The sequence below is a fragment of the Poecile atricapillus genome, chromosome 5, assembly GCF_030490865.1.
Source record: "Poecile atricapillus isolate bPoeAtr1 chromosome 5, bPoeAtr1.hap1, whole genome shotgun sequence".
In the NCBI taxonomy this organism is placed as follows: Eukaryota; Metazoa; Chordata; class Aves; order Passeriformes; family Paridae; genus Poecile; species Poecile atricapillus.
The window spans coordinates 26,200,839-26,226,862 of NC_081253.1; the positions used below are offsets into that span (position 1 = coordinate 26,200,839).

Genomic DNA, 26,024 nt, shown 5'->3' on the forward strand with positions numbered 1-26,024 from the left:
CTTCAGGTTTTCCCTATCTTCTTCTGATATCCTTGAAGTGCTTGACACAGAGCTAGAGGAATATCTGGAACTAAGCTTTAGTGAGTTGTGTCATTCACATCAAGTGAATGAAACGATGTTGAAATACAGATTTAAATCCCTGCATAATCAACATTTATTGGACACAATAAAAAGAGCCAGAAACAGATGAAAAGGCAATTAGCACTAGCTAGAACTATACACATTTTGATTACTTCCTTCTGCAAGTCATTCATGGCATAATATAATACACAGGTCAAAGTGATTTTGGAAAGGATGTTGATAGCGACCTTGCCATTCACGTATTAGTCAGATGTGAAGGATTAACGTGAAAGTGACTCTTGCGTGCTGCAGTGGAATGGAAGCAGGGAGCAGAGTCTGCAGCAGGAGCCAGAATGGTCGTTTTCCAGCTCAAGGCTGAGTGGTTGATTTCCCAGCTCTCTGTGGCCACAAGGCCAGGGACTAATGATAACAGAATTGGAGCAAATCAGGAAATTTGCTGGGCAAAAGAAGGAAACCATTCTCTAAATCCTGTACCTCACTGCCACATACAACAACACTGAGCACGCATTTATGTTATCCTGCTTGGGATATCACCTGGTGATGCAAGAAAGTGCTCCAAAATATTCCACAAGGGCTAGCATAGAGTTGCCAAAAATATTGATGACAAGGTTGTGTAGTCCTCTTACAGGCTTTTTTTTCCCAAACTGATACAATCAAATTGATTTTGTATAAGCAACGAGCTGACACAAAAGGTAGCGCAATTGCTGCAAAAATGGGGCTCACATAGGTCAGCATCTTCCTTCTGGCATGAAAACGCTGAAGTGGTCTGGTTCAGCTTTTTGCTCAGAAAAGTCTGTCCAGGTGCAGGAGAATTCATGTTGGATACGTATTTCCATTATGCTGGTGAATTAGCTGTCCCACTATTTGGAACAAAGGAGAAGCTGAGCCCTTCTCCATGTCTCCCACAGACTAGCACTGCCAGATCCCCAACCATTACACCATCACAAGGCAGACAGAATTCTACTGGGTGCACTCACAGAAATTCCTGTGCAAGCTTCCACCTGTGCCAGGTGCTGAATGTACCTGCAGTTCAAACTGCTCTTGGGCTGAGCAGACAGGGAACACAAAAATCTGGAGAAAGGAAAGGTAGTTCTCCTTGTTTTTGCAGACCTAAAAGGTCTGTGGTTTGTCTCTATGGCCAGAGAGAGCTGTGAAATCAACCCCACAGTCCTAAGCTGGAAAAATACCATTCTGGCTCCTGGTGCAGATGCTGTTCCCTGTTTCTGTTCCACTAGAGCACATAAGGCTGACAACCTCTGGCTCTCTGCTGCAGGGAGGCAAGGCTGAGGCTGCACCTCCCTTCAGTCAAGGCCAGACTTACTGTCCTGAAGACAAAATCTGTCTTCTGGTAGACAAGCAGTCTGGAGGGAAACAAGGCAGACTTTTTACCTGGGCCAGCCAGGCTGCATTCTGACAGGACTAAACATCCCTCTTTGCGGGAGGAAGGGATAGAGCAAGGTGAGAAGACAGCGTAATCCTTTCAGCTGAGACTTTGCCAAGGATGTTGCTAATTACCAGAGAGAGGATGTACTGTGCCTGGTGAGAGACAGACACATTCTGTGTTGTGAGACAGTGCCTTCAACCAGCTCTATCTGTGAGACACTGTGAGCTCCCTGATTGTGTTTGTATTGCAGGAGCCATCCCAGCAACACCAGCTGAGCCCTTGATGCCCACTGTGCTGCCCTCATATGAAACCCTTGATGGGATTTCAGACAGACAAAACATCTTGGTTGTAAATCTTATTTTCACTGTTCTAATACAACCAAACCTATTTTGTATAGACATACAGAGTGGCTGTCGCTTCCAGGTCATGGAAAAAGACTGGTATTGGAGCAGCATCTGTATTTCCGAGGCTTGCTTGGATATCTAGGAGATAGACGAGTGTTGTACTCATAGCTACCAGAGGAAACAGGGAGGCATTTTCAATCTCTACCAGCAGTGAGATGGTGGTCCAGAACTGTGTGTGTGTATCTCACTCACTGCAGTTTGGAAACATTTCCAGCTGAGGCTACTAAATTTGGTCAGTTACTAAATTTGGTCAGTTGGTGTCTGCTCTAACCACAGTGTCTAGCCACGCTGAGCTTAATCTGCAAGAGTCCAGTTTGAATTTATAGGACTGTGTGTGGTTGTGCTTGAGATAGCAAGCACCTATTTCAAAATAGCACCTATTTCAGCAGCCCTGTATTCAAGGACAGCTGAAACATACATCCACTAGCTAAGAAGAGTCAACAAAGAAACCATCAGACCCCACAGCTTTCTTCCATAGATTTTATTTAGATTCCCATACAACATCAAAGGAATGATTCTCAATTTTGTGCCTCTGTGACTTTCCGTCGGGGCTAAGATGCCCTGAATGTCTCCTCAATACTTAACCACATTTATGTAAGGTCAAACCTGCCTTGAGGCTCTTTTAATTCTGTGTATTTCCAAGACACAGCTAACTCTGTTGGACACATAGGCTCCAGACTAAACCTAGTACAAGAAGTTCAGGAAATGAGCTGAGACTGACAACACCAGCAACCCGATCTCTACAGAAGTAGGGATTAAACATATTCAGCAGCACACTAATGCAGCTGCCTAAAATAATCCCAAGGTGTGCTGGGCCAAAATGTTCTTTAAGAATTTCTGTATGCACCAATGAAGGCCTTAGTGTGACTCAGAGCTGGCACATATATGAGAGATATGAGGGGAGAAAGGTGGAGGCAAGTGCTGTTTGCACTGTGCAGACTTTTGGAAGGATGGGCAAGATGGTCTCAATGGTCTTCAGCCTGAGGAGATTCCTCATCTTTACTAAGCTGACTGAGGTGCTATCAGGCCTTTCCCTAAATAGATCATAAAAACCCATGCGGGTGATTATTTTATAAACAAAGGTGGAAACAACAGAAGCAGAACAACAGCAGTGGCATCCAAGTCTCTGCTGGGGAAAAAGGGACAGGCCACAGACAAACAGCCCAGCCTCAAGGTGTGTCGGGCCAGGCTGCAAGAAGGGACAGGGCTGTTCAAAGGTCCTTGACACGGGTACGGTGCTGACTCTGAAACCACCCCCCTGCCCTGGCTGCAAAGTACCTCCTCTAGCCGGCTACGAGCTTTAGAGAATGAAATCCAATTTACCTGCCACAAAGAAGAGCTTGGTGAGGCCTCCCTAGAGCCGGTGGGTAAAGGAGGGCTGCCAGTTCCCACCCCCGAGCTGCTCCCCTCCCAGCCAGACCGCAGGGAGGGGGGAAGGGGCAGCTGTGGCAGTAAGTGCAGGAACAATTCACTGGAGAGCCACGGTGCGCTTTGCAGTTTGCCCACTAATTACTATTAAGCCCCGGTTCCTTTTTGTGTTCCAAGGGACGTCTTCAATGTGGCACTGCTTCTTGGGCCTTTCATGCGGCTGGGCTAACCCCTGAATAGCGGGCTCCCCCCTCCCTCCTCGCTACCTCTCCCTTTTTCTTTCCCCTTTTGCTTTTCTGATAGTATTTTCTGTCCATGTTGTGTAAGGCCCTAAATGAATCTTGACTGCCCCTACAGCCGACTGGAGACGCACAAAAGCGGCCCATTCCAGTGGCCACAGCGCCATTGTGTGCCCTAACAATGCACTAATTGGCGGTGACAATTGTGCGGCTGGGGAGGAGGAGGGGGCCGGCCGGGGGGGTGGGGGTGGAACACGGGACATGGGTCCTTTCCAATGGCTGAGGCGGGTCAAGGAAAAAAAGAAAAGTGTGAGCAGCGAGAAACACGCTCTGCTCCGCGTCTCTCCAGGCAGCTTGCTCCGAGGGCCCCCCCCGTATTCTCACATGGAAGTGTGATGCGACAAATTCTAACGCGTGGCTATGCAGAGTAAGAGATGTGCAATCTAAAAGGGTCATCTCAATCTCCCAGGCTGTCTCACCATCTCACCATGCCAGAGGCTGAACTCCTGTGATGAGGACACCACTGAGATATTCATGGGAAAAGGTCACACACACATAGCCAAGAAGACGCTGGTGCTGGGGCGCTCTGCTCTGGGTACCCATGGGAGACTGCTTACCTCTTTCTAAACATGTCATGAGCTAAACATACCTGTATTTTGCACCAGGACAGTGGATGCAAGGACCCCACAGCACCGTGCTGGGGTAGGTGCTGGTTCTGTGGAGTAGGAACAGGTGGTGCTGTTGGGAGTAGGGGAATGAATCTGGCCCACATCTCCAGCACCAGCGAAGCTGAGGGCTGGAGGGATGAAAGGGACAACAGGTACTTCATGGGACTGAAGCTGTTTATTGTTACTGTGACACCACCCAGGACTCAGGAGGGACTAATTCAGTCTCACACTGAAATATGGCAGGAATGAACCCACAGACTTTGAAAGCTGTCTCAGTATGAAGCCCTGGAGTTTTAAAGCTGATGTAGCTGACAAGTGAGGGACAGATTTCAGCTCTATTCATTAGCTTTTAAGATAAAATATGGGACAGGAAATGGCATGGACAATGCTTTTGAGAAAGAAGTATGGAAATCTCATCCAGTTGCTTTGGCTCAAAATTAATTCAGACAGTTGACAGACATGGGGTCAGATGCTGAAGTGTTCAACACCTACTCATCTGTTTTCCAAACAGCTCCTATCAGCTCCCTCAGAGAACAGTCAAGACCAGCAGGTGTGGAGCACTCTGGTTCCAGACAGAGAAACCAAGGCAAGCCAGGCTGGCAGTAATACTCAAGTTTATGAAGGGCTCTGAAATGTCTTCTGGACAAAGACATTTATCTTATTTGAAGCCAACTGACCTTGGAGAAGCATTGTCCAGAGCAGGGCCAGGAAACAGGTAATTCTCCTAACCCGCTCAGGAGAGCTGTGGGACTGCTGTGATGGGGGAAACTTCTACTAAATGTTTTGATAAAGAAGAATTACTTCCTGCATCTGGAAAGAAACAACACCTTCCCATACAGTGTCATCTAAACAGGGAACAACCACATAGGAACCATCTATAGTGGAAGAGCCATACTTTTCTAGTAAGCCCTATGCATCAGCATGGCTTGGAGAAGCAATCTTGCCATAACCTCATGAAGAGCAGACACAAGCAGAGAGGACAAACTGGAGCTACAAACCCATTGACAGGCAAGTGCCGTGCCTGGATCTAAACTCCCTGGTGCTCTGACTGATTGGGACTGGCATTTCAGTTTGGTCTACTACATATAAACACTAAACTCAGCTGAGAAATCTGGTCCTGCAGCCAAAATGCTGAGGGAAAGCCTACTGTGAGCCCAGTGTGAGTAGTAGAGTTGCTACAGCCTAAAGCTGGAAGTGTGCAGTGTCCAGAGTACACTGTGTAGAAACCACTGGGCTCTTGCCCTTTTCACTTCATGGCCACCCGGAGCACAGTAGTTCTCTTACTGTAATCACTCAGATTTTATGGGTCCTTGTCAGCATTTCTATGAGACACCAAAGGACATCCCTGCTGCCAGGAGGAACCCTAGTCTCCCCATTTATTGCAAGGTGGACTTACAAGCTATGTTAGCTCCTAAAATCTGGTGGTGGCAACATCCTCCCCGAGACAAAATCATTAGTTACCTGCGCCAAACATAGTAAATGTGCTTCTGCTTGCCCTCCCCTAGCAGGCCTCCCCACAACAGCTATGGAAACATTCCCACGGATTACCACAGATGCAGGAGGAGGGCCTTATATAGCGAGACTTCTTTGCCTCCCCTTTGCCCTAAGCCCTTCACAGAAGTACTTTATTGTTTTATGACAGTGCAGTTAACACCTGACATAAATTGCTAAGCACAGCTAACAATGTCAATACTGTGTAAATACCTACAGTAGAGACCTGTATTTTATTATGCATTTGTCCTCTTTTACCTGTTATCACCCAGGGTTAACTCTGTGCTAGATGCACTTGTATTTCACAAGGAATCTGCCAATTTTATACACTCCTACAGCTCCTGTCTTTAAATACTGAGAGCTCAGCTCTGGTTCTTTGACAAATTGCATCTTTCATTGGAGCCAGCAGATCTTGGATCTGCTTAAAGGACTGGACATGTTGTCTGCTAAATCCGAAAGAAGTGTCCTTCAGAAGTCCAGAGTCCAAGCCAGAACAGGACATTTTGCAATATGTACACAACAAAGTATCCACCAGTGTCACAAGCCATTGTGTGACAATGTCCGATGACAGGATGGTGCTGGCATTTGTCTTCCACCCTAGCCTTGCTTTCGCGGGCATTTGTACCCCTGCTCTCAGAAATCATTGTAGAGGAGGTGCAAACTGAGGGAGAGACACAGAATCGTGGAATAAGCTGAGTTACAAGAGACCCACAAGAACTAGGGAGTTCAACTCCTGGCCCTGCACAGCACCATCCCCAGGAGTCACATCCTGTGCCTGAGAGCATTGTCCAAACACTTCCTGAGCTCTGTCAGGCTTGGTGCTGGGACCACTTCCCTGGGGAGCCTGTTCCAGTGCCCAGCCACCCTGTGGGTAAAGAACCTTTCCCTAATATCCAACCTAAAGCTCCCCTGACCTGACTTCAGGCCATTCCCTCTGGTCCTGTCACTGGTCACCAGAAAGAAGAGATCAGTGCCTGCCCCTCTTCTTCCCCTCACAGGGAAATTGTGATTGCAGTGAAATCTCCCCTCAGTGTCCTCTCCTCCAGGCTGAACAGACCAAGTGACCTCAGCTGCTCCTCCTCCTCAAGGCTCTTCACCATCTTTGTTGCCCGCCTCTTGGATACTCTCTAATAGTCTAATGTCTTACTTATACTGTGGTTCCCAAAACTGCACACTCCTTGTGTTTCATTATTTTGGTGCTGCACTTCAGATATTTGCCAGCAGTGTCAGTCAGAAATGAGATCAATTTATAAACTTAAATGCTAGGAAAGCACTTTGGACTGAACTGCTCCATGCATGCTGATTACATCTATTACTTTCTTACACTGATTCAGTAATTTGCGCTTTCTTATTTTTAAAGAGTATCTAATTCTACTAATAGTTCCTTCTTACTTACCTCTAAATACATCATACTGTACATACATGAAAAACACCTGAGAATTTTCAAGTCAATGGAAGTTCAGCCCCTTAACACAAGCTCTTCTCTGACTTGTCTCGCTTTCCAGATGAGCCTTACAACTCAATTTTTAATATCTAAATGAATGCTAATGCCTTGAACTAAATTATAGAAAATTGAAAGTGTTACTATAAACAACGGACTGACTTTTTAAAAGCATGTTTACAGCTTCAGTGCCAAGTTTTATATTTGTCTATGCTTAAAATGGATGGAATTTACTCCTGCTTGCCTTGGAGTCTTTGTCTGGTTTTAATTGTAACACTTGATTATCTGAGATGCTTTTCACCACCTTCTCATAGTGGTAATACTCGGGCCTCTAGATGGGACCACTATTTTGGAGAGCATTTAGTTAAACAAGAACTCTTTTACCAAGACAGTCCGGAGCTATGTGAACACACCCCCCAGAATATTTTCATTTGCCCTCAGTGTGCTTTCACTGAAAAGGTATGGTAGCACACCAAATGTCCCCCTCAGTCCCTAAGGAGAGAAGGTTGCTAGCTCCATTCTTTCAGAAAACCAGTTGACTTCACATATTATTATTAATATTATTAATTTTGGTCTGACAGCTAGAAGGGTGGATTTTTTAAAATGAATTATCCTGACTTTAAAAGAAGAGCTAGAGCTTAGATCGGCATGCTCTTCCCAGGGCTCCACAGACCCCAAGGTCTCTGCTCTGTGTGAATGCTTTTTCAAACCATCTCTTAGAGGGTGAAGTGAGGAGAGGAGGTGGCAGTGAAAGGGGAAGGAGATGTCATAAGAGAATTTGCTCACCTTATAAAGCAAATAAGGAGGAAGAGAAGGTCTTGCATATGGTTTCCTTGTGCAGCTTGTGTGATCCTGGTCAAACATTAACTCATTTCTTGTAGCTGATTTCATCACAGGGATGAAGTCCAAAGATTCCTGCAGGAGAGAGGATTGACATTCCTGATAGACTTCTGGTCTTTCTGAGGAGGGGCAGGAAGATAGTGGAGGAGGGGATATATCCCTCTCTTTGAAAGCTGCCAGAGCATAGGGCTGGATGTGGAATGCTCTGGGGAGTCTCAGGCAGGGGGTTTGGGCCCATGAGCTCCACCACAGCTCTGTGCTGCGATCTTTAGTCATCAAATCCAGATTCAAGGAGCTGCAGAAGCTCCTTAGCTGGTGCACTAGAAGAATAAACCAAGAACAAGAATCTAGCCTGCTCCTACATCCATAGGTGTAAGAACCCTTATAACATGGGCAAAATCCTGCCCTTCCAGCCCCTCAGTGGTGCCCTCAGTCCACCCGGAAGATGCCTCCCTTACTCAGAATTCAAGGCCCTGACCTTGGACCCTTCTGGCAGAGGTCAGTGTGGCAGCCACACAGTAAGCAGCTGTCTCCTGCAAGCCTCCCAGGAGCTCTGTATCCAAGGGTGCCTCAAAGCCACAGTAAGCTCTCCTGGGAGCTTGTGGCAGGGGTCAGCATTATTAAAAATCTAGGAATTTGTGGCTTTCCAAAACCACAAGATTTAACTGGGAATCCAAACCCTCACAGCCTAATGCAGACATCAACAGTACTTCCAGAGGCCCTCCTGGCTGAGATCTGGGAACAGTAAGTACCATATTTTCTTATTTCAGAAGACTTTAACCAGCAGAGAACCATTTTTAAGAAAACCATCACTCTTTCAAAGCTTGCCCTACCCATGGTACAGTACTCACCAGAAGGCAAATTAAAAAGGACGAGTAACAATTTTTTTAGTGTTTATTGAGAGTTGCCTTTATACAGGAGGGACTGGTGCTCTGATGCAGTCACAAGTGAACCCAAATAAACCCTGCTCAAGTGTCAACAAGCAATTCAACTTGATGGATTTAAATTATAACTTCATTACACATCAATAATAAATTAAGACTATTGCCCAGTAGTTGCAGACAATTAAAAAAAAAAAAAATCCTTGTCAAATGTAACAAAAACAAACCAACAAGGGAAACACAAGAACAATGAAACACATGTAACAATGTTGCAAATAAGTTAACAGAGTTGCACACACACATAACAGTATTCCAAAAACTCAGGGTGCACTGCCAGCAATGCTAAAATTCACTGTAAGTGGTGCAGGTGAGCTGGTGCTCTGACAGGAAAGAAATCCCAGGCTTCCAGGGACCACATCAGCCACTGGGTTTTGTGGCTCACACCTGGCTTTCCCTGGCTTTTAATTGCCTTGACTGAACTAAGGTTGATTTGGAAGCTGCCCTTATCACTTAATACCTATGAAACACACATTTTGCTCATGAATTTACTTTTGATTACCTCAAGTATAGCAGGGACTCATATAAGGTAACTTGGTATCACAGGTATTAATTAAAAATTAGCCTGAAAGCACAGCTTAGTTTAAGCAAAATCAACTTGGTAGACAAGTGCATAAGCAAATCTGAAAAGATCCTTTTTCCACCAAAACAATGCTGTGTATTCATGGATTTATAATGGTTTAACATGTGGATTAGATAGGAATAAATAAATAAATAAATTGAGCCACCAACACTTGTGCACAAAGTCTAATACACTTCGATCCTAGACAGCTGATAGCTCTCCAGACCTAGATATCTCTGATACTGACCACAAGTGGCATCTTTGCAATTTGGATTAATGGCCACCCTAAGAAATTTGGGTGAAATTGGCATTTTAAGATATGACTCAAGCCATCATGGCCACACCAGGGTTTTCAAGTAAAGAAGGACTTTGCACATTATTATCCAGGCTGTCTCCTCACTGTACTGCTAAAATGCAGTAACAGCACTGCCACTGACAAATGGGATTCCCGCTACTGGTGTCAAATGTGGACTTATAAAATCACAGTTAGTAAGGACAAGTGCCCCAGGCCGACACATGCCACATACTTAAGTAAATAATCCTAAAATTTCAAGGGGTTAACCCTCTCTCTAAGGTAAAGCTGACTAAACCCACACTGGGTCAGCCTTCAGGGAGCCAGGCTGCATTATAATTGAGCTTTGAGGAAACACCTTCATTCCCACAGCACTGGACCCAGCTGTGCAAGCGAGCAGGGAGCTCTGTATGGGAGTCCCTGGCCATGTTGTGTGGACTGACCAGGGGTTCCAGGAGGAGCAAAACTGCATGTGACCTGACCCAGTTTGAATTCTCTGTAGTTGACATTATTATATAAGCACGGCTTCGGAAGGTCTTGCACAACTGCATCTCAGGCTAAGCAGCCCAGCTAGTCTCAAAAATACACATAGTAAGAACCAATACCATCTCCACACTATCCTCTCTCATAATGCCCTCACAAAGCATAGGCAGTAAACAAATGTTATGGTTACCATTTCTAGCAAGATGGAAAATGTCATGAGCAAGGGTTTTAAGCTCCAATGCCAAACACATTGCACCATGGCAGAGCATTTCTAAAAAAATTATTCACTTCTCAAAATTTAAGGCACCAAAATGAGCAAAAGTGAGGAGTTCCCACACAGCTTGGTGTCTTCAGAGCTGGTATATAAGCCTGTAGAGCTCACTTCATGAGGGCAGAACAAGCAAACTGATTTACTCAGCTGCACCTGCAAAAGAGCAGGCACAACCACAGGAGAGTTTCAGTTTAAGTCTACAAGTTAATAAAACAGCAGATGCAATCAGGAAATCCAAAACAGAAAGAGAGATGCTAATATACAGTACTGTAAGGCACTCCTACTGGGAAGGGAAAATTGGAAGGCAAATTATGAAGGAGAGAATGATTGGACTCAACTGGTTCAAAAGCAACACAATGAGCTATGAAGGTCCAAGCCTGGCTATAGGCTCAGTACTGTGAGTAAGGACATGGGCAGAGACAGAAGAGAGAGAGGGGAGACTGGCTGGCAACTGAGCAGCAGAAAGATTATGATGATTATTCAATTGATTTCTTTTATACATATCAACAGTCAGCTGCAATCCAGGCAGTGACCTTTGGGGAGCCCAGGAAACTAGGTGACTTCTGCTGCTATAGGGAAAAAGCAAAATTCAACTGGGCAGCTTCCCCATTTCATTGTAAACAGATGTCCTCTGCTCCTTTTAAAAATCTTTCAAGACATTATCATCAATCTATTATAATATACACACTATCCTAATAATAAGAGAAGCCATGACAAGAAGAACTCTAGAGATACCGGGATGATTCACTCCTAAAAGGGCCATCAGAGCCTGTGCAGTACTGTGAAAAACTTAATTTCTTCTCAAAAAAGTATCCTCCCTCACACCTGCTAATTCCTATTGATCCCAGCAGCGAGCTCGTATTGGTATGTGCCAGCCAGGATATTTTGTCACACCACAAACCCATCATTTTCTACCACATAAGACAGACAAAAAACAAGAAATGCAATAGGAGGATTCCTACACAAGAAATACAAATTTCTCTTTTTATAGATTGATAATACAAAAAGAGCTGCAGTTTGCATCCCCTAGGTAGGCCCATCTTTGCCTTGACGGAAAGGTAGATGGTTAGGGTAAAGAGGAAAAGAGACTTGAATAAGCATCTTGGATAGTGTCTTAGATTAAAATAATACCAGACTATCCTATAAGTACCTGCAGAGAGTGAGGCTATGGTCCACTGCAGTTAAGCATCCTATTTTTACACTGATAACAAGCTCTGTACAAAGCAAAAGCAGTAACTGGATTACAGATCAATTCCTTCTCAGTCAGCTATGAAAGCATCTTCTCTTTGAAGAAGACAAAAAGCATATTTTATTCTTGATTCACAATGAAATGGCATTGTTCAAATTTATTTCATGCGTGGGCAGGACAAGACTGAAGTACTAACACGTAATTTCACCTGGGATGGGGGGAGGGTGCGGGCAGAGCTGTGCAATCTGCAAAGCCCCCAGGAACTTTACCAGCTGATGCTCATCCAGAAGTCTGCAGAGCAGAGCCACGTGCAGGCTGTGGGCTGCAGAATGGCCAGAGAAGCAGTGGGGACCAGCACAGAGTGCTGTTAATCCAGCAGAGACAGCCATGCAAGGTTACAGCGTTGTCTGAAACCCAAACCACCTGCAGAACCCCAGGCTGAGGCTCCTGCAAGAAAGTCGACTGAGGGCAGGATTAAGCCTTTCATTATGCTTACAAAAATTGGTGACAGAATGCTTTATCTTACCCATTTATAAGGAATAACTATTTTTTTGGATAGGAGCTAGGCATCCCTGAGAGGACATCATCTTCCACATTACAGCCTGCTCCTAGAGCTACTGTGAAGCTGCATCACTTTTCCAAAGTAGAAATGAATGTCCATTTTAGGAAGTAGCTGGTTTACAACACCACTGGATTTTAAAGCAAATAACATGATCTGTATTGTACAGTATCCTTTTACATAAAGCTCTGGGCACTGACAGAATATCATAACATGCTCTTGCTCTATGTCATTGGTAATGGCAGTGGTTTCAGACCCATGACTAATTTCAGCAGTTTTGCCAACATCATACACTTTTATCCTTTAAACCTCTGTTAGCAAAGAAACTGTTCTGTAATATCTGTAGAAACCCAGAGCAAGTCCACTGCTGTCTCTGCTGTTATTCCAGAATTCAACTCCAATATCTAACCACCCACATAACTGGTACTTTGGAGACAGGACATCTGTCAAAGTAACTAACATTTTGCAATGGCTGAAACCTTGATTCCTTGACTCCGTATGGTTTTTGACAGTGCACTCAAGCAGCCTTTTCTAAACTGAGCCAGACATGAACCGGCACAGTGAGGTATCATAAGTACCAGAGCATGATGATATGAAAAACACCACCATTTTTTCTTTAATGACCTAACATTATGTCTACAGATAATTCAAAATAGTACCTGCCAGATGCTGACAGTTCAGAGCTACTGGCTTTGCCACAGGAGTAATTGTAGTGACACAAGCTGAAAAACATGGGAGCGCTCTATTTATTCAGCCAGTACCAGTGCAGTTCCTGTTTGCCTGACTAATTTCACAATACTTCCCCAGTGTTTGCATTTCTGAACACACAGGGAATTCTTTGCATGGGAATGGATTTGCAAGGAACATTATGCCTTTAAGGGTGATAGCCAAAAGCAATTCATTCCACATGAGGAGCAGTGAGCTGAGACAGAGACACCATTGTGTATAGGAAGTATTAATTTTAGTGACAAAGGTGCATGATTCTCCAGGTTTATTAAGTATGGGAATCCCTACAGCACTTTGCCAAGAACATGGAAAATCCCTCACTTCCTTCTAAAGAATCCCAATGGAAGAAGGATTTTTGGAAAAGAAAGGCACTGGTTGTCTAATGTCTACAGATATAAACATGCTTCTATATATATTGTAGTTGCACTCAAATTTGAGAAAGCTACTTTTTCTTTTACTGGAGGCTGGAAAAGGTAACCACTTATATTCCAGTACAATGCAACTCATTGTAGAATTTTACCTTTTAATGTAAGCATGATGTACCCTGCTCTTTTATTTAAAATACTTCAGCAATTAGTGAGATGCTTCAACAATCAAAACTGCTTTCTGCCTTGAATACAACAGTCTGTAGATTATATAGGAAGCAAAAATCAGTATTCCATATTTTCACAAACCTGTATGAGAAGAGAGGAAAAATACACATGCAATTTGCATTATTCTCCTGAAACCATATTTGCTTTCTGTATACAGATGTGTGTGTGTATGTGTGTATATATACGAATGCTTTCATAGGTATGTAATACACATTTCACTGCAGGGTGTGGAAAAGAGCCAGGAATGTGAAATGGGGGGAAGACAATCTAACTGCTCATTGGAGGTGAATGAATTAAACATACTGCTAGTAATGACACACAGCTCCCCAGTTAAATCCATCATGTACTTCCCTTTACAAAATAATTCACTGTGTTTAATACTTCCCCGTGTTCCAGGTGCACGGAGCAGAATCATACCTTGAGGAACTTCACTGTCCACCACCGAAGTCATTACAGAACCATAAATGCCTTGGAGCTCAAAAAGAATGCAGGACACAAGCTGTATATGTAAACAGCAAACTAGTGTTTCACAATTTTGGAGGTATTTGCTAACTAAAATGGGCAAGACCACTTTCCTAACAGTTTAACAGGTTCAGATTAGAAAAACATTTGAAGTAAACTTCATGAAATAAAAAGAAAAGCATTATGAACACTTAAAATACCCTAAAGTTTCAGACTGGAAGGAGAACCAACATTATGTTACTACAGACAAGGACATAGCCTCCCATAAATCAAGAGTAACCAGCACAAATCTCAAAGGATTTCAGGGACAGAGCTTAACTGATATTCCCAGCCTGAACCAAAAGAGTAGCAAGTCCCATGCTTATCTCAATATGGAGTAGTTCACTGGGGTGGTTATAAATGTATAAACATAACTGAAGGAATTATTCTGCATCTTACGTTTGTAAGTACCCCAAATAAGGTTTAATGGGAGATCCTTTTCTTTCCTGGGTAAGGAGATCCTTTTAAGATGTAAATGCACTGATCCTTTGAGATAGTTCTCTGAAAACATGAGGAAATGGAACCACATGTTCGTATCAGGAGGAGACAGTGGATTTAAAATAATTCCTGCTCTACTGTGTTCTGTGAAATACCTCACCAGAACCCCTGCCAAGGCTACTAATAAATAAATAATACACATAAATAAGTAGATGATTCATCAATTCTAAATGAACAACACAAAAAATAATGCAGTCATGGCAGCAAATATTTTCTGCCTTTAGATAAAGTCTTCTCCAGAGGTGGGAAAGAAATTTGGGTACTTAATTAGCTAGACCTAAAGTATTTCTCGTAAACCACATTTTGTATGAGAGCTAATGTCTGGACTCCAATGCAGTTTAGCCATTGGCATTTCAAAGCCAACAAGGCTTTATGGCCACTTTGGCAGCTCTTATTCACAGATGAAGAAGGTCAGATAATATTTTTCAAAAAAATTTCTGCCTGTCTAAGCCAAGAATTTGCTTGAGCTGGCAGCTGGGAGAGGGATTCTCTTCAGGCTGGGCACTGCCTTAAGGAACTCATGTGTTCTGATACGACAATTCAAACATGTTGCAAGACTCTTCGAAGTTCTCGTCCATATTCAGTTGCCTCCAGAAGGATTTCTGCTTCTTCTGCAATTCTTTACGCACACACCTGGGGCATGGTACAGCCTTCACTTTGCACTCAGAGTGGAAGACAGCACCACAGCTTTCACACCTGCAAACACAAATTAGTGTCAAAATTGAATCATAAAATAGGACCAGAGCATGCAACAGGCTTCACGTGGGCTGTGGGCAGTATGTGTTCCTTGACACCATTCTGGGAGCTCAAAGAGCATTATGCTTCATTAGAGTAGCGTTGGAAAAGAAACTGGTATGGCCACAATTCTGCTGGTGTAAAGCTACTCAGGAGCATTAAAATAAATTGACTTGCATTCATTTTGCAGTTGCTGAATATCTGTCCCAGCACTTCTGCTTCAGAGACAAGTTTTTAGAAGGATTAATACGTATCTTTTTAGTAACTAGTATTCAGGTATATCGCTGAAAAGACATCAACTTTGTTTTATGAAAGACAAGTCTTGCTTTGTTTGTAAATGAGGAGTGACGATATTATTTTCCAATAAGGTACATTTCAGCATTTGCAGAAACAGATTCTGCTAATTTCAACAGCCATGTTATGACATATTTCTCATTGAAGCACCACTGGTCAGCTGTTCTGGAAAGAGTAAAGAACAGTCCACTTCAACAGCAGGAGAAGTCATCATTTCAAAAGTAAAATGAAACAGAGGTGATATTGTCTGCCCTGTGTCCTGCGGAAGACTAGACTAGATGAACACAACTGATCTATGTTGATCAGTTGATCAACACATTGCTCTGAGCTATGATTCTGGCATTCAAAGCTGTGTTGTTCTGTTCTCAAATGTGACATTAAGACTTCAAACAAATCAACTCCTCAAACAAGATGACTGGTTTACTTTTGGGGCATTGTGAGGCAATGAACTTAATGTCACAGCAGATCAAGCCCCAGCTGCAGACGGATGCTGAGCAATGAAACATCTGGTGATCGTGAGTGGGCTACAACTGAACAGTTGGGCATTCTCAGCCTTTCAGTGCAAATAACTATCTGCAGTGATAAGTTGTCACTACAGCTTTGTAAAGGAAAATGTAAAAGGAGGACTGTCGGAGGTAAAAAGTCTTAGATTTCAGTTGGATAATCAAATAATAAAAGCAACAAAACATGAAATACAAACAATGGGTGTTGGTCACCCTTGGTGATTCTGCAGGACATCTTGAAATGCCTTGCACTTCTTTTTTCCTTTCTTGTAGCTATTGTAGTCAAATGACTATAAAAGAATTCAAGTGCCCATTGTCATAACTTTAGTGGGGTTTTTTGTTGGTTTGCTTTGAACCTCTTTTTCATAGAAAAAAGGTTCTTGTCTTCAAGACTGTGAAGGAAATTGAAAACAAGTAACCCCTAAAAAGTGAGAAGCCATAAGGCATGTGGTCTGACAATACTGAGAAGTCCATAAGCTAACACAACCTGTTAGCTATATTGGCTGCATCTCACCTGCAGCTTTTAAAAAAAACTGTTCCTGCACTTGAAATTTGCACTATGAAGTTGAAGGCTGCACTTGAAGTTTCATGCATGGGTCCAAACATGGTCTAAATTTGAATAATTGCAGAGCTTTGAGAAGGTTGTGTAGAAATTTAAGGAGGCACATTTCTAACTAGCATAAACTGATAAAACTCAAATATGAGTAAGAAAAGGCAGATGAACAAGACTAAGTATAAAGCAGTATGTATCTACTGGCTTCCATGCTCTCTTGCAGTAAAACTTGACTGTTGGATTGCTCAGTCCAGCTACAGTCTAAATCTGGTTTTGAATCAAGAAACTGGCTCGTGCAGAGATATTTACAATTTTTGTGCTCACAGAGTGTGTTATTGCCCTTATCCACCGAAGCACATGCACACATGCTTAGGACTCATATCCCACTGATCTCTTTGGGATTACTGATCTGCCTTCCATTAAGTGTGCTTCAGTGCTTTGCTGGGTTGGGATCTCCACAAACAGACATGCTAATGGGCAAAGAAGAGACAGAAGAAGGCAGTGTCTTTAAAACTTGACACCACTCTGAACTGACACTAATGGTGATTTTATCAAGTTAATTCTACCTTGTTAGTCAGCAGTTTACAGTGCTCTGGAAGTTGCTAGAGGGTAATGATTGATGAGGAGCGTAATTTTGTGCTCTCAGTTGCAACTCCCTATGCTAGCCCTGCTAGCCCAATATTTCTCTACAGCACGCATGGAAATGACAAAATCTATCAGAAATTGCTACAGAAATGGATTGAGCAGGATGAGAGAGAAGCCAGCACACCTGCTCTCTCAAGTCAAAGGCAATCAGTAGAACACACAAAGATTGATGGTGTTCAAATTAATATGAATTAGTTTTTCAGAAATAAGGTCAGTGGAAAAGATTAGCAAATCTTTTTTCCCATCACTCAGAATCAAAACAGAGAGAAAAATCTGCCTGAACTGTTATTCATTAGAGCTGGTGCAGTAGCTGAATCTCTGCCCAGGACCCCACAGTGTCAAGCACTAAGCAGAGGCAGAGCAAACAGCCAGCCCTGATCTCACAGTCACTGCATGGGCACCCACTGCTGCCATCGTTGGTCCATTCTGGTGCCCCCACCCCTGACTGCTGCTCTGAAGATCTATTTTCTGCCTTCTCTGGTCAATGTTGAGCTCAGCCAAGGGGTGCAGATGACAACAAAGCAGCAGCAGCCTGAAGGAAGGGTGCTCTGAGTTGGAGAACAAAGCTGCCTCTAGCTCTGCACAGGAACAAGGGAGGACACCAATATCAGCCTTCACTGCATGCTTGTGTCCGCCTCAGTGACAAAGAAAGTCACCAGGGCAGGGGGCAATGCTGATCTTGCTCTGCCTTCGTGCAACGGGCAAGTTACTCCTTTTAAAGTGGTGGAGCTATACTACCCCAAGCTACCTACACAGCTTTGCTTTTCCTCACATCAAATACAGTCAGTCTTAACTGGCCCTGGAATGCTGACTGGTTGAGCATTTCTAACCTCACTGTGAGAGATTCTCCAGTGAAACTGAAAACTCCACCAACATTATCTTCCTTTTTAGAATATTACAAGCAGATTGCTTCCTAGTTAATCCTGAGATCTGGTTTTATCTCCACATGTGAATTTCATAGGGTTTTTTGTTGTTTTCAAGCCTCAGTATACCAAAATGATTTTATTTCTCTAGAGAAATAAAATATATTTTGTAGCCTTTAAGAGGCTCACTTAATAGTTCACTACACTTACTTATCTTTCCCTTAACCCTTGTCATTGTCATAGGTAATTCACAGTTCAGGTGCTATTTCTGAATCCTGACTTATTCTTTGTCTGCAGGCCAGAAAGTCCCTACATCCTTTGTGAGAATGCTATTCACCACTGATAATAAGCTGATGAGCCCATAGCCATTCAGGCCTTTCATGTTTCCTTCTTTAATGAATGATATTGTGACACTGCACATTAATAGCATCTTGCTATTTTTCAAACAGTATTTGAAGATTTAGTGAACATTGCATGTTGTTTTCACACAGACTTGCAGTCTTCTAAGAAGGCAGCTGAAATAGCTTCCTCTCTGTTTTGGTGTTTTCTCTTTTTTTTTTTCCTCTTTCCTGACCTAACTCAATTTCTGTTGAGACTTTGAGGGGTGTTTTATTTTTTAAGGATGTTTTACTTGTATGGAGTAAAAAAACCGCAGAGAATTATTAAATCCTCTAAATAATTTCTATTGCACTGGAAAGCTCTCCACAGCCAGACAGGCATTATAATGCTCTTATTATTATCATTACTAGTTACAAAAGAAAAGTCTTTCTACATTAAAAGCATATAATCATTCACTGTATGCTGAGGAAATACCAATGTTAGTATCTCCCATTAAGTCTGGGCATTTATAACGTATCAATATTCAGTAAATGGTAAATTCTGGCATGTTCTTTTCATGCTTCCCATCTATTTTTCCCAGGATCATAGCTCAAGTAATTCTAGATCCTGCACAACCCATTGATTATGCTCATATTTCTCCTCCATACTGCACCACCATTAAGTGCCCCTGAGCAGAATCAGGCGCCCGAAGTGGGAGGTACAACACAAAGACCTTTCACCTTAAATGGACAAAATGAAGCAGAGATCATCAACAGGTGGCCCAGGATGTCATCTGAAAGACAGGGTTTTTGTCTTGTAGGAACCCTACTGGTTGACAGACTCACAAATGTGACTGGTATAAAAGTGGGATGAAGCTGCTGGAACCAACAGGGTTTATCAGGATACCTTCGGTGCCATGCACATGGGCTAGCTGTACCAGATGTACCATCATTCCCACCTCGTAACAGGAAGCCAGAGGTGAACTGGCTTGCTCAAGGCCAGCCAGGGGTCCCTAGCAGAGCTGAGAAGGGCAAAGAGCTCCCCTGTTTCACGGCAGTGCCATATTCACCCACCACCCTTTCTTTTTTAATTTTACCTATTAACTTTTCATTTTAAAAACTCACTTCCTTTGTGCCAGACCTTGCACACATTTGGTCAAGTGAATAATCCCTTGAAATAAATTTCAGCAAGGATTTGATTTAGGGTTGAACCCTTCACTGAGTAAACTTTTCAGTTTCTTCTTTCTTGCCATGCAGAGTAAAAGCAGGATTAAATGGGGTTATTCCTTATGTTTTCCTTAGATGATGCTAAACATTCACCAAGCATCCAAAACACTAAACCACCTGTGACTTGCCTATTAAAAAACCCCACAGAGCAAACCACACTGGTTGAAGTAAGCCTTGCCTGGGGATTCCAGCATGATCACCATCCCACACTATGCACATGTGCCTGTCTGCAAGCATTTCTGAATTGCTCAGCTGTGAATATCACAGACAGGCCCTTCAAACTCCGAGCCTTTAGCAGAACACAAAGAAAAGGAAAAACGACTAGCCTGTGTTCACTTACAACACAAAAAAAGCCCTGAAGGCAATCAATGCCTGACACACACGTGCAGCAATATTATTCCAGTTGCCTAGGAACCAATGCAAGTAGCCTGCCTAGTGAGGGATGCCCACACAGTAATCGAATGCAAGGAAGTTGGCACTAATATGACATTGATTGAACATTCTAGTTAAAACATAAGGCAAGTAAAACCAACCTCTAAAGCTAGTTAAGTTGCAAAAGACAACACTTGATGAAAAAGCTGATATACTTTATTGTTTTCTGTTCACATATTCCAGATAATATTACTGTGCTACCCTGCACAAACGAAAACAAGACAATCTGGGCCAGAAGATTTTGATCAGTTTAGACAGATTCAGGTGAAATTAAATTACCAAGAGAACTTAACATCTACTTAGGTGCCTACATTTCCTCAAAGAAGTGCTGAGCAGATCACTTCAGAGCACTTTGAACTAGCTATCAGTATCCGATAAGCTAAGCTCCTTCAAAACTTAGGTACTAAACTGCTGGCACAACTCAGGTGAGCCGGGCCTGTGAAAAGGCTTTCTAGCATAAGACAAACCAATCAAACCAAGAGGGAAAATGATGTACTTTGAGTGATGCCTTTGACCTGTGCCAAGGCACTTCCTGCAAATGCTGTATGCTACGATTTCAGTCTCCACCTAACATCTATCTTTAACATTCTCCCAAATGCTCAAAGTTGCATTTGTCCAGTGACACAGCATCCATAACACTGTAAGCTGTAACTTTGCAGAGACTTTGGCATGCACAGCCCCAGAGCCTTCAGTAAGACTTGTCACTATGTGCAAAGTACATTCACAGGTCTTATCAGGATGGTGGCCAAAGATTATGGAGGCATCCAAGCTGGTTGATATAGTCAAGCCTGTTCTGTGGCACGTCTATTTTAAACTTGGGCCTTCTGGTTTGTATCTTAAAAGGTCTACATGTCATAACTGATCAGCAGAACAAATTAACTTAGCAAAGTGAAAACAGTTTAGCCTTGATAAATGAATATGAACACAAAAGAGCAACTCTCCATGGTTCACATACATCTACAGTCAGCACATAAAAGGAAAGGAATGGACTAAATTGTTCTTAACAGTCAAGTAACTTAACCAGCAAAACACAACAAATTTAATTGCCTGTGAAAGTAATCACTAGGATGATGACAGGCAAGACCAAAACTTTATTAACTTGGTAACATAAAATAATCTTAATCATAACCACGATTGCTAAATTGTCTGATGTGACAGAAAACATGTTTTAATGAATTCTATTCTCATTCCAAAGGTAATTTTCTCAGTATTCTTTAAGATTTTAAAATTGTTAAGAATTGGTTTAAGTTATAAAACAAATACAGCCACTACTATAGACAACAGTGCCACTACACAGACTTCACTTGTGTTGATTGTTGGTCTTTTTTTAATTTTAGGAGAAAGACACAAAACCTTTTCCCCAGATTAGTGAAGAACAAGCAAAATCAGAGCAACTTGAAGGGAGGTGCCTGCTTGCTAATAGGCAAGGATAGCTCTAACAAGCTATTACTGCCAAGGATATTTAAAGTCATTGCACAACACATGTAAATATAAAATAAGTGATATAATATGATAATTTTATATGTTTACTCACTAAATTTAAGCCCAGGGCAAATATGGTCCAAGAAATAAAATAGGAGGTAGATGCGCAGTTCGTTTAAGTTGCCAGAACTCCAGCAAAAGCAGAGCTCTGAGAGTTTACATTAGCTGAAAATTTGGTCCATGAAATGTGCAATTAATTCAAGAGGCTTTAAATAGTTCTCATGATTTAAAGGCCTTCAAAAACAAGGTGGAATTGTGAAATTTTGAAAGAACCCTGATTAAATGTTATATAAATATGGGTAAGACAGAAAAGAGGGAAATAAGGGACAGAAGAATCAAATGGACTGGAAGAGGCATCAAAAGCATGGGACAATTTTCAAGAAATTGTTTAACTGCTGAATCACAGCTTTTATTAAGATCTGTGCAGAATGGCCACCTCCCAAGAAAAGCCAGAGAAAGGATGTATCATTAGAAAGCTTATGACTTTGTGAGCCCACCCTTACATTCAAGGCAGCAAACTGTTGCGCTGTATTGTTGAGCGGGATGTAAAGAGCCTGCCAAGCACAGCCCACAGACCCGCTAATTAAGTGAACTGATTGTGTTTGTTTTGGAACCGTTTGCCAACAAAGGAATGTGTCACACTGATTAGTGAGAGAAGGGTATGTAATATATGTGTATTCAAACCCTGGGGAGTGCATAACCCAGGTATTCACTCTGTTTGCCCAAGGACTGACAAAAATGACTCTCAAGCAAATAACCAGACCAAAGAGAAACTCCAGCCCTCAAGAGGGGCCCTCCTTTTCTCTCAGCTGTATCTATCTAAAGAATACCCATCCTTCATAAATTCCTGCTGAACTCTGTGCCAAAAACTCCTGAAAATATTTTGGAGAGAAACAATCTCTTCACCTCAAAGCTGACCTATGAGACCATGAGGATGGAAAGTTAACAGCCAACTGAGAATCACCTTGGAATTGTAATGGCCACTCTGACAGCTGTCACTCTTAAAGAGCAAGAAAGGTCAGGGAGGTTGCCAAAAAACCAAATCTCAGCTCAACACACATATACATATATACATACATACACAAAAAAAAGCAGGCTTCACTTTTCAAGCATGCAGCAAAGAGCTGAAGTCTGCAAAAGATGTCATGCACCCACTTTTGAATATTTCTAAATTAACAGCCCAGTTTGATGGTAGAATTAACAGCTCAAGAGTGAACAAACATTCAAATGCAAAAAGAAAAACATGGTCTTGAGAGCTCAGCAGCTCTTTCCTCCTCGACTCACCAGCTTCAGCCAGGGTACCTGGCAGTCTAGTATTGTGTACAAAGTATGAATACTATGCTGTAGATAGCAATTCCAGAAAACCAGGATGGAGAAAAGGGAGTTGTAGCCAATTATCTCTGTACACTGTGGACTCAAGATAGTACAACTAAATCACAAATCTGAGCTGTTTACTCAGAGCTCTGTATGACAACTGACAAGGAAAGCTGAACCCATCATCAGAATTTTCAGGTATCATTGCAAGTCTTCACATGGATGTTTTAGGACTTGCCATTCCATTTTCCACAGCTTGCTCTGTACATCTCCCTATTTCTAACTAGCATCCTCACCTTAAATTTGTCTTATTAGTGGTCGCTACACCTGCTTTAGAAACCTCTCTCATCTTCAAGAGATGGAAACAAACACAAAATCCCTCCAGTGGCCTTTCCCGCACTGCTTTGGAGCTGATGGAGCTGCACAGTAAAGTGTACAAGCTCCTCTGTTGGCATAATTTGCCTCCAGAGCAAAAATATGGAACTGAAATAATCTGGTTAGTTCCACATAGGTGCATATGTGGTAATGAGATGAGAAAACTAACTTGGAAGGGAAACAGAAAATGCTGGGGATAAAAACAAAGTTAAGTTATAAGGAATACAAAAGGAGTAAGCAGAATGATGAAATAAGGAAGAGAAATATCGGAGAACCTTTCATGCTTATTGTGTTTTAATTAAAACCATTAACAAAGACTGCTGTCTTTGGCATGACATCAACCATAACTTCACATTTGTTAAACATGAACACAACTCCTTTCTGGCTTCTAACTCACATAAACACAGGAGCTAGAGCAGCTTCTGTTGGCTTGAACTGCTGACAAATTCTATTCAATTCCAGAGTGTTTTGAACTCTGTAATTGCAAGGTATGTCTGATCTCAGCTGAAGGGCAGGGAAACAATATACACCCAATAATGTTTTTGTGACCAAAAATCCCCCAGACAAATCAATTTTTAAGGTAAACTTGTATTCCCAAATGTTCCTTCACATTCTCATTAATCTTTTGGGAATATCTTCAATCACCTTTTATACAGTCTCAAGAGACATCTTATGTTTTATGCCATCCTAGTCTTTCTTTTTAACTCAGCCTACCTCACCATGCACCCTAGATGCATTCTTTCTTAAAAACCATTTACAGAACTCAGCCACACACCTTGTTTAGCTTTTATCCACTGCTTTGTCAATACATTTTTTAGAATAAGACTGGAAAAACAATGTGCAAACAACCTTTGAAACTGAGATCAGACTGAAAATCCCTTAAGAGTAGTCCTTGGTTACTTGTAATTTAACATCTTTGTGCATGCAAGGAAACCAGATTCTTAACAAACCTTTTTAACAGGCTGGTCCTGATTGTTTCCAAAGGTGGGTCCTTGATTTTTTTCCCTTTCAAATTAACACTTTGGAGAACAAACTACAATGACTGTACTTGAAACAGCCCAAAAAAATACTTATCTGTGGAGGAATGCTGTGCTGTCAGATTTACTGTTTTTCTGTTAAGGGTGGAAAAAAATGTATCTCCTTTATTCAAGGAGGAACACTTTCAAGACACTACTGAAAAAGAGTAGTAACACTGCTGTGTTGCCAAGTCTGCTTTGGTTTCCTGCACTTTGCTTCTAGGTTTTCCATGTGACTCCTGTCCCTGATCTGGCATCCAGTACTCTACATGATCTGAAATAAAGTTTTATTGTTTAGTTCAGGACTCCCATACACTTATACTTACTTTGTTGCCACCTGAGAATAGCAATATCGTTAAAAAATATGAAATCTTGCATATACAGGAACGGAGGAATAAGCAGACAAAGAGCAGAGAACTAGCCATAACATTTCACGGGGAAGACCCCTCAGAACGGATGGTTATTGTTTTATAATGGATGACCACTGTACATTATGGGCCCAGTGATACCAAAGAACAGAAAGATGTCTGTGATCACTCCAGAAAAGTAATTTGGCTTTTCAGGACACTTTGCAAACTCAGAAGAGCTTTGGATAAATCACATTGTGTGATGATACTGGGGGCTCTTCCCCTTTTGAACATCTATTCTGAGACTTACAGGGCTTTGCGAATTAGCACTTCTCATTTGTTTCCACACTTGTTCATGGTGGCCTCCCTGGAGCAGTTATCTACTGTAGCTGCTCAGAAACATGCATTAGTGGAATCCAGTCCCTAATTATTTAAATGAAAGGTCATGAGGCTGAGAGAGTCCTCAAGGCTTTAACACTCAAATCAAACGTATGACTGACATTACCACATTGGAGTACCTGCTTGTAGAAATGTCCTCAAAGGGGTAAAGGATCTCTCCATTGTTGCAAATCTCACAGATGAAACCCTTTTGGCTACAAAGGCTGCAGCTGTACACATGAGAGGTGGCAAACTTGATCACCTTCCCCAAGAAAGGAGCCAGCTTTCCTTCAATAACCTGGAATGAGAAGGCAATATTGAATGAACCCCCCAGAAATAACCAGAATGCCCTAAGGCATTATTACTACAGAAATACATGCTGTTGGTTAAAACAATAGGAAAGTTACTTCCCAACAATTACAGATCCATGAAAACACAAGTGATAATAGTAGTCAATGAAGCAGCAATGAATTGAACATGAAAACTAACTTAGTATCTCTTTCTAAGTCTCTACACAGCAATAACAAAATATTAGTAGCTATTTTAAGTGCAACGATGCAGTCATACAATAAGGCACAAAGTAGTGAATAGGAAACCAGTTTAAGGCTTCCACAGTATCTCTGACAGCTATGAATACTGCCTTACCATTTTCACTTCTTACTTTTTATGCACATATCACAGTTTTGGTTTTGTTTCTTTTCCTTCAAAGTACAAGTTTTTGCATGTATTTTGTGAACAGAGTCCTGGTTTTAGTCCTTTAGTAGGACTGTGTTTCCCACTGAAAACTATTCAAATATAATGGTCTGCTCCTTGCCAAAATGAATAACATCTTAGGTAAAGTCTTGAAGAGGAATTTGTTGGTTTTTTTTTTTCCTTTTAGTGTCCAGCTCTCAAATCAAGAAGCCCCAGAGAATCTTGCTAGACCATTAGAAGTGATTAGAACTCCTCATGTTGGTGTGGAAAAAATGACTAGGCCATATACCTTAAGCTGCTAACCACAACACTCATCTAAATT

At 42.1% G+C, this 26,024-nt stretch overlaps 1 protein-coding gene across 3 annotated transcripts in view; it reads right to left on the minus strand.

Annotated features, from left to right (window-relative positions):
• Positions 1-8,791: 8,791 nt before the first annotated feature.
• PLEKHM3 (pleckstrin homology domain containing M3) overlaps positions 8,792-26,024 on the minus strand; it is a 78,826-nt gene continuing 61,593 nt past the window's right edge. For 2 of the 3 annotated variants that reach the window (XM_058840567.1, XM_058840566.1), the window contains exons 7-8: positions 25,150-25,307; positions 13,475-15,224 (exon numbers count right to left, since the gene is read on the minus strand). In XM_058840567.1, coding sequence (XP_058696550.1) covers positions 15,047-15,224; positions 25,150-25,307 — 336 coding nt within the window. In that variant the 3' untranslated portion in view covers positions 13,475-15,046. Of the gene's footprint in view, positions 15,225-25,149; positions 25,308-26,024 lie in introns of all 3 variants that reach the window. The other variant, XM_058840569.1, reaches the window with a different exon arrangement.